This window comes from Gossypium hirsutum, chromosome A02 (genome assembly GCF_007990345.1).
Source record: "Gossypium hirsutum isolate 1008001.06 chromosome A02, Gossypium_hirsutum_v2.1, whole genome shotgun sequence".
NCBI classification, from domain to species: Eukaryota; Viridiplantae; Streptophyta; class Magnoliopsida; order Malvales; family Malvaceae; genus Gossypium; species Gossypium hirsutum.
Window position 1 is genome coordinate 4296778 of NC_053425.1, and position 9250 is coordinate 4306027.

The 9250-nt window shown below is 31.5% G+C and overlaps 1 protein-coding gene across 1 annotated transcript; it reads right to left on the reverse strand.

Moving 5' to 3' along the window:
- Nucleotides 1-6588: 6588 nt before the first annotated feature.
- On the reverse strand, nucleotides 6589-8164 carry LOC107940165 (auxin-responsive protein IAA4). Its single transcript, XM_016873596.2, has 4 exons — nucleotides 7631-8164; nucleotides 7337-7539; nucleotides 7146-7245; nucleotides 6589-7044 (listed from the first exon to the last, which is right to left on the reverse strand). The coding sequence occupies exons 1-4, from the start codon at nucleotides 7822-7824 to the stop codon at nucleotides 6969-6971; spliced, it is 573 nt and encodes a 190-aa protein (XP_016729085.1). The 5' UTR covers nucleotides 7825-8164; the 3' UTR covers nucleotides 6589-6968.
- Between the last annotated feature and the right edge of the window lie 1086 nt (nucleotides 8165-9250).

The following is a 9250-nucleotide window of genomic DNA, read 5'->3' on the forward strand; positions in this document are numbered from 1 at the left end:
ATGGAAGCAAAGAAGAAGACCTCGGCACAGACGCAGCACACTTAGCCATCAGAGAAATGGATCATGATGAGGTGAGTTTATGAGCAATCCTTACCTCCGGCAGTAGATGCAAGCCTTGACCTAAAACCATTGCTGCATTGAGATCCTAGAAAACCAAGTTTCCGAGAGGATTCCGTAGATCAAAGTCACAACGACCTAGAGACTCGAGTGTCACAGCCAAAAACCAACATCAAAACACAGCACAAACCATGGGCCAAAAAGTATTATTATTCCGACCTGAAGAGCTGGAATCTGGCATCAGGACAAAGCCATCGATGGAACGGGAGCGGTGGCCCGCTATTCCATGGCCAAAGAATCAATCACCGTTACAGCACCTAACCTAAAGAAGCGGTCAGGGCGAAGAAGCGGCAGGTTACAAAATTGAATGTTGTAATAGTAGGAGCGCAAAATAGAATCAAACGTAACACAAGAAAAGTAATACAAACACAATAAACTGTCAAAATATTGAAGTGTTATATTAGATGATGTTTGGAAGCTCAATGTTGATGGTGCATATAGTACAGGGAATTCGAGAGCTGCTGCAGGTGGTGTTATTCGAGAGCTATGATCTAGGTGCTGCAACACATCGTATAGCTGGCTCGTGACCGCGATAAACGCGAAGTGACCGAACCGTTGCTCTGCTTATCGCTCTTCCCTGTTGCTTGCAGCCTGTTTCACACATTTCATAAGAATTGATCCAAGTGACCTGAATGTGTACCTATCAACAAGTTAAATGCAAGCACTCAATCATTTGCTTAAAAATCCATACTGCTTTCACGGCATACAATATTTCTATTATACATCATTATAGTTGAAGTTGACCTCGAAATTAAACATAAATTTTCAAATTTGAATTCGAGTTAGAGATCGAGACCTGTAAGAATGGCAGTTCGTGCACCACTGCCTAAGACCAAACATCTCTATATTTCAAGCTGAGTTGAAAACAATTGGTGCAGAAGCATGCAGCAGGTTACAAAGTTGAATGTTGTAGGAACAGGACATAAAATCAAACGTAACACAGACCCACACACACAACACAATCACACTGTAAACTGTCAAGAAATATTAAAGTGTTATAATTTATATAAGTAATATATAACCAGTATATTAGGTTCTACTAACATACAAGAGTTCTTAGTCTTTGTTAAATTGAATAATGAGTTTAATGTGTTTTAAGTAAAATCTCAAATTTAAATCTTGTAGATAATGAAATTAGATGAAATTTCACGTTGCGCTTCAAAATTTTGGTATTCGTCATGATCCATAACCGTGTTGATCAAGTTGATAACTATATCTCTTATCGAAGTAACGCATTTCCTAACTCAGTTCAAGGGCGGCGCCAAAAATGAAGGTAGGCGCATTGGCCCCTCTTGACTTTGGTAAATTTCTTTTTTAATCCTTCAAATTTGTGAATTTCAATAAAAATATACTCTACTTTCAAAAGAAAAAAAAGTTATAATTCGATCCTGGCTCCACTAAAAAGTTTCTAGCACTGTCCCTGTCTAACCTGTGAAATAATACACAGAAGCAAACTGCTTTTGGTAACTCTTGGGCTATATTTTCAATTTTGTAAATTTGATATAAAAAAACCCGATAAGGTCCATCGCTTTGGGCTCAAATGACTTCAACACTTTAGGCCCATCATCTGATAAGGCCCGATATGACCAACAACACCACCAGAATTATTATGTGGGATTTAAATGCAAAACATATAGGGAGATCTCTGGAATTTCACTGTTAAGAAGGATGATATATATATATCAACAATCTCGTTATAAATTTTGATCATATTTATTTTTTTGACACAATGTCTAGAACTGCCCATAGCCCCTCCTCAACCCATAAATAGAAGGATAATGAACTTCAGTACACTCGAATCCAATCTTCTTGCATTGACAATAATGTTTGTGCCAATCGAATTAAAAATCAATCGGCATATATTTACTTTCTAATCTTAGGTAATTAATAGATTTTTTTTTGTGAAAAGAAATGATAAATTACATCAAATCAATTTCATAAAAGCACCATTCTCTTGTCTTTTATTAAAAGCTCTAATATTTCCTTGGGTGCCTCATCAAGGACCTATAGACTTGATTTCCACTTCAGATTAAGTTTAACAAGTTGATCCACAACTAAATTCTGTTCTCTCGACATGTATTTGATATTCCACTGCCCTTCAGTTCTCATAACACATTGGGTCCTTCTGAGTACAGTAATATTTAGATCCTCCAATCCCAAATTATTCAAGGCTTGAATTACGTTAAGATTATCGGTAAGAATTGTTGATGAGCATCCCCCCTCCAACTACTTAAAATGCTTTAATTTTCCAGTCTGAAAAATATTTAAATGGAACAATGATGTCATATCAGCAAATCAAGACACTTAAGAATAATTTTAAGATAATTAATTAATGATTTAGTTGATTTTAACTTAATTACGTGTCATGATTTTAATGAAATTGATATACGTTAATTTAGTGTCACTGTTTCGTACAATCATTTTTCTATCTATCACTCCACTTATGATAATCATCAATTTCAGTTGAGAAACTAATTACAACATGATTGGGAGGATGAGGGTTTAAGGTTCTCTAAAAATCTAACTCGAGTGATATCAACGGAAGACTTGAAAGTTAAATTAAAAATTTATGGGGTTTTATTGAAGAGAAGAGTTGATCTAAGGGCAAAGTCAAAAAAAGAATTTGGGAGGGTGGAATTTAGTTCTACATTTTACAATAGTAAAAATATAATTTCACCATTTTAATAATTTATATCTTTATAATTTGTAAAGGATTACATAATTTTTTTTTATTTTTAAATGCCAAAGTATAATTTTACAATTATTAATTTAAAAATTTATAAATTATAAATGACTAAAAAGGAATTTTTTTTCACTTTAGGAGGGCCGAGACCTTGCCAACTCCAGACAAAGCTACAACTTAATATATCGGAGAAGATTCAAATCTAAAATATGCTCAAACTTAAAATAATCCGACCCTAAACTGAATTTAAAACAATCTAAATCTAAAAAGAAATGAATAAAAAAAACCTAAACTCATCTAAATTAAACTCACAAAGAATAAATAGAGACAATATCATGAAGTGATGAAATAATGGATCCAAAGACATAAGAGAAAGAACGTATAAAGGTCGATTGAGTATTAGCTTGATTAGCATAGGCATTGTTACTAATGTAAGAATATGTGAGTTCGAGTGCGCTGATGCACATTATCATCTTATTTATGGGTTGAGGAGAGATTTTAGATAATTTTAAACATTGTGTCAAAAAGAACAGATATGATAAGAATTTACAATGAAATTATTAAAAGAAAAAGGTAAGCGGCATTTGAAAAACAAATCCCGTTCAACAAAAACCTTTTTAACTGAAACTGCTTTGGTGTCCAAATCTCTCCCATATATTAGAGTGCATCACCTAATCAACCCATTGCTTGCCTGCCATATCCCTACCTATGGACTGCAAAATTCATCATCCATGGTGTGGTTGGGGTAATACCAACCAGGTCTTCTAAGAACATACAGATGAACAATTACCAAACATGCCATGTGCTCTGTTTTACACTTTGTCTTCCACCAGAAGAAAACAAATAATTGCCTGAAAGTTTTAGTCTGTTAACTGTCTAAGATACCCTTATTAATTAGCTGAAATTTTTGTATGCAGATTCCTGGGAAGAATCTATTTCCTACTAAACAGATAAGAACAACCAAATATATCTAATATCAAGTGACTATAGTTTTACATATTTGTATTTCGAAAACAACTCTAAAAATAAAACTTTGGGGATCACTTGATTCAAATCATGGAATCTTGCCAGATCTTGTTTCTTTGATACCTTCTCCCATTATTGCTGTAACAAGGAGACTGATAGACAATGTTTATATTATAATACGAGTGAAACTTTCTGCGAACTAGAATCAAATTAGTTCTTTTACTATTAAATAGAGTTAACATTTTCCGATTAAAAAATGATATGAAAATAATTTTTTTTCTATTTACAATTCAACTTCAAACAAAATATTTTGTGTTGCAAAATCATGAAAAGCTTTTAAAATATAATTTTATTAAACAGTTATTTGGCATTATTTTATCCTTTTAATAGTACAAGGATTAAATTAATTCATTTAATAGCAGATAGATTAATTTGATTTATCCCTATAAGTCCCTATAATAGAGGAAAATGAATTTATTTTAGGGTAAATTATAAAAATAGTCATTCTTGTTTGTTTTAGATTGCATTTTAGTCACTTGTGCTTAAAATATTACGTTTTAGTCATTTATGTTATCGTTTTGTTACAAAGTGGTCGCTCTGCCGTTAAGCTCTGTTACCTCTCTAACGGCAATCTTATGTGGTAGTCCAAATGGGTTTTAAATGCCAAATTAGATGTCCAATTGACGAGAATAGGTTTTTAAGTAGATAATTTTAATTAATTGAAAATTTTAAATTAATTAGACATTTAATTGGAAAAGAAAAATCATTCGTCTCCTTTTTCTTTTATTTTTCTTTTCCATTTTGACTGCAGAAACTATTCTCATCTCAGTTGGACATCCAAGTTGGCATTTAAAATCTATTTGAACTGCCACGTTGGATTGCCGTTAGGAAGGTAACGAAGTTTAACGGTAAAGTGACCACTTTGTGACAAAATGATAATGTAAGTGACTAAAACGTAACATTTAAAACATAAATGACTAAAATATAATATGAGACAAACAAAAGTGACTACTTTTATAGTTTACCCTTCATTTTATATTGTGTTATATAAGATTGGTATAATTTGCTTTTAATCCCTCTATAATTATGACATTTGAAATTTAATCTTTTTACTTTAAATTATTATAATTTAGTAATACTATTAGTTGCTTTTATATGAAGCGATGACTTGAATCCATTGCCATAACTAATAATATTATCAATTTGAACTTACTAATATCTGCACCCTAACTTGAAAAAATTAGAAAGTATGAAAAAAGCATTAACTTTATTATATTAATCTTAGAGCAAATTAAACCAAGATTAAAAAAAGTCAGCAATGGCGTGGGGCTCCCAACAAAAGTATACCCTTTTTGCTTAAAAGATAAAATAACATTTGGTGCAAGAACAAATGTTTCACAAAGTCCCAAAAATTTTCTCATTGCTCGATAATATTTTCTTAGTAAAAGGTATTATTAGTTTAATTATCTCACTAACCAATCAGCTCCTGGAAAATCTGGGTATAAATCCATTATTCTAGAGAAAAAGGACAAAACCAAGTGGATTTATTCCTTCCCATTTGTATAGATTATGTTAATGAATCCCCATCTATTTTATTATTATATATATTTTTCATATGTTGGTATAAGATAAAGTTTTTACATATTCTTTTTAGACCCTAAAGAGATTATATTAAATTAAATACTTGCATATGAAGTTCACTGTCTTATAGAGAGGGAGATTAAAGTAATGGAAAGCAATAAAAAGATTCTGAGTATAAAATATTGCATTTATTATTTTTTTCTTCTCTGTGGGCATGTTCATTTCCTGGAATTCTCACTGTTCCCTATACAACTTTTAAGTTTCAACTATGGGTGGAGGGAAATATTTAGGTTTTTTTAAATTTGAACAAAAGGAAAAAAAAAGTTACATGAATTTTTTTAGAGAAGATTACGAAATGTCATCCGTTTGGAGTTGAAATTCTTAATTTATTCCAGATTATTTGTTATGAAAAATTGTCTCTTGATATTGCCGCACATGAAGAAGTTATAGGTTTGTATTGTGAGAGCCTTTCATCATATGTTTGAATAGATAAATCATTTAAGAAATTGAAGAGTTTGCAATAAGTGGCAGCACACTTGCACTCATACCTTATTTAAGGCATTGTTCGCCTATTAGGCTTTTGATAAGAAGTTTTCATTCTACAAACTTTTCACCTCTTCAGGCGTCATAAAATGAAGAGACAAAACCCCTTACCAAAAATAATATTGCATGTGTTAAGAGATTTGTTGACTCATGACCAATGACGCTTCTTTGATTTCTTTTGAAAGAGTCGGAAATCCTAATTGCGGAATTAAACTAAGGTTATTATTTTATGTTTTCCTTTAGATAAATGTAGTCTTTTACTTGTGTTACTTGCACTCAACGATGATCTGCCTTGGACATCAAGTAAAATAAAGTATGTGTTGAGTGAATTTATTGCAATTTATTTTATATGGGAAAGAATGTAATTTACAACAAACCCCCTTTTTTATGACAAAATACATTTCATATATATGTAAATTAATTCCTACTACTTCACAAGCCAAAACACAAAGGGTTCCTTTCTCTTTGTAAATGCTTGAAGACTACATGATTAAAGCTTCACCGAGCCTTTAAACCATAGTGGACTTATTATCCCTAATCAAACCCCATTTTTATTCAATGGTTTTGAAAATATCCATTAATTTATTAAGACTCGAGTTTAAATTTATTGAACATCATCTTTTAAGGTTATTGTGTAACTTAAATTAAGTTTCACTTATTTGAATACGAAAACAAATGAATAATTGATGATATGAAAATGGAAAAAAAACACATCATTTTATTACCCATATAAGTTTTAATTGTACATACATAGATAAACAGCTGATATACAGTACAAATTTTGTTTCTTTGTTTTAACATTTCATAATCAAAACTTTGGGATAATCCACATCTATTTGCTGAATTTCTTCAATCATTTCTTTGCTTACAAATTTGCACTTTGAACCCTTCATATTATCTGGATTTCTTTAATAAGTCCTTCAAGAACTTTCCCAGTCCATTGAATCTCTGAGATGACTATCTATTGAAGCCAAAAAAATATCCTTCGAGAACCCAAGCTGATGATACCTCTCCGTGAAGGAGACATCAATGGAGATCTTCAGTGTTTTTCATGTTCTTAGGCAAAGTGTTTTTTTTCTCATACACCACAACCTAATCCTCTAGCTTCTGATCCTTTCATGATCCTTAATCTCTTACATGATGTGATGAACATTCTGTAACAAAAAAAAAACGTAAGACAACCTTGTAAGTTACATCCAATAGACGGCATAACCAGGAGAAATGTTGGCAAATATAGAGAGTGACTGTGACTTACTCCCATGGAACATCACCGACTAGCATCCAATCTCCATCTTTGTCTTCATAAGTAGGTGCATAATCTGATCCTTTATAGCCTTCTCTTTCAGAGTACTCACCTGAGCGAAAAAAAAAAAATTGAATCCCCAAGGTCATTTTCACCAATCTTGACACCAAATAAAACCACATCATGTTATGTCATGTTCTTACCTATGGTGAACTTGAACATGTTCTCAATAGCCTGTAATAATTCAGGGTACCCAGAGTAAATTTTAAGGTCAATTTTTCTTAGATATGGTGCTCCATCCATGCTTACTTTCACATAAATCCCACCACCCTCCGACTCATTTTTCTTTGTCTGAATATTGTTCTTTCTATAAGAGCGGATCGGTGGCCAACCCACGATTTGTGCTCTGTAATACATAAAATGAATCCATTAGTGGAATGTCACAGTAAATAAAAAAAAAAGAAGAAAAATAACCCTTTTTTTTTTAAAGGACTTACTTTGGAGGAGGAGGAGCAGTTTCATTTTGATCATCAGATTTGCAGCCATTTACTCCACAATCATCATCAGCTACTTGTTGCAATGATCTCTTGTTGCTTCTAACAATGGAAACTGGTTCTGTTCCAGGCAACCCTAATCTAAGTTCAGTTGCCCTGAGATTCAGATCATTGTCATAACCCACACTGCCTTCCATTTTTTTTTCTTCAAATGCTATACCCAAAGTTGTAAGTTGCTGTAAGTTACAATATGGAATGGGGGGATGAAGCTAAGGGAGGTATTTTTATAGGGTGGTGATGAGGGTTGTTCTAATTATGATGATTTAATAAAGGGGTGGTCCAAGGGGGTGGATTAAGGGGGGTAATGAAGGGGAAGGGCATTGTGATTCTTTATCTGAAAGCATGAATTATGGACAAAGGCAAGGTAAGTTGTCGGTAGCAATAGCAGCAACTTTGAGGCAAGATGGTCCCTGTCATTGGGGGACAAACTTGAGACAAGCTCAGCCGCCCATATGGAAAAGGATTTCAACCTTGAGCGCCATGGTCAAGCTTCCACTTTCATTTTACATTTATACACTGATAGCAAATTATGTGACGTTAACAAAGTTACTGTTGAATTTTGGACTCAATCTTATGGAAGGTCACATCGGTTTAGTTTTAAATTTTTAAATTTATTTCATAAATATTTCTAAAAAATAATATTTTTAAAAAAATTTAAATTACTTTCACTAATTTAAATATATATTATTTTCAGTCTACAGCAATTGTAATTTTTAAACTTGAATTCTATATACTGTTCAAACACATTGGGGTTGGTTTTCAGTTTTTCATACTCAATCCTAGCCTTTGCCTAAATACCACTCCAACTTAACTTAACTGTAAAATAGATGAGGACACTTATAATTATACAAAATAAAAAGAGTTTAATTGTTTTTATCACTTTTAATGAGGTGTTAACATATGATTCATTTATAAATATTTTTAGTGAAATCAAAGTGTTTTTCATGTTCGTTTTATAATATTAATTATTTTTTGGTTCGTGATTGCCCATTTATCTCCAAAACTCGTCAAATTTAAGTTCTCTCTTTAAAAATACAAGTAGGTGATACATTGATAACATATTTTTAGGATGTTATATAGCATACTTTTAGTTGAAATGATAAAGTTAAAATAATAATAAAAAATATAGTATTTTGAGTTAAAATTTCATGATTTTCATTATATGTATGTATTTTTTTTTGATATATCAAAATATAAAAAGACATAACCTCAAAATAATATTGTAAAAGGCATGGGCTTGTGCAGTTTCATAGCGAAGTTAGATCTAGTTGACGGGTGACATGAACTCAGTCAAACTTTTAATAATAGTATACATAAATACTTTCAAAATAACATTTATTGTTTTGTGAAGTGAATAAATTTTTAGTAATTTCATAATCGAGTTGGGATTTAATTGATAGATAACAACAACTCAATCAATCTCTTAATAATTATATAAATTTAGATATAAAACATGTATTTGATTTTAAATTTTATGTAGTATATTTAAATTTTTATTAAAAATACTCATATAATTTTTTTTAGCAATGTTTTTTATTCTGGATGATTGGTCGAATCAGTTAA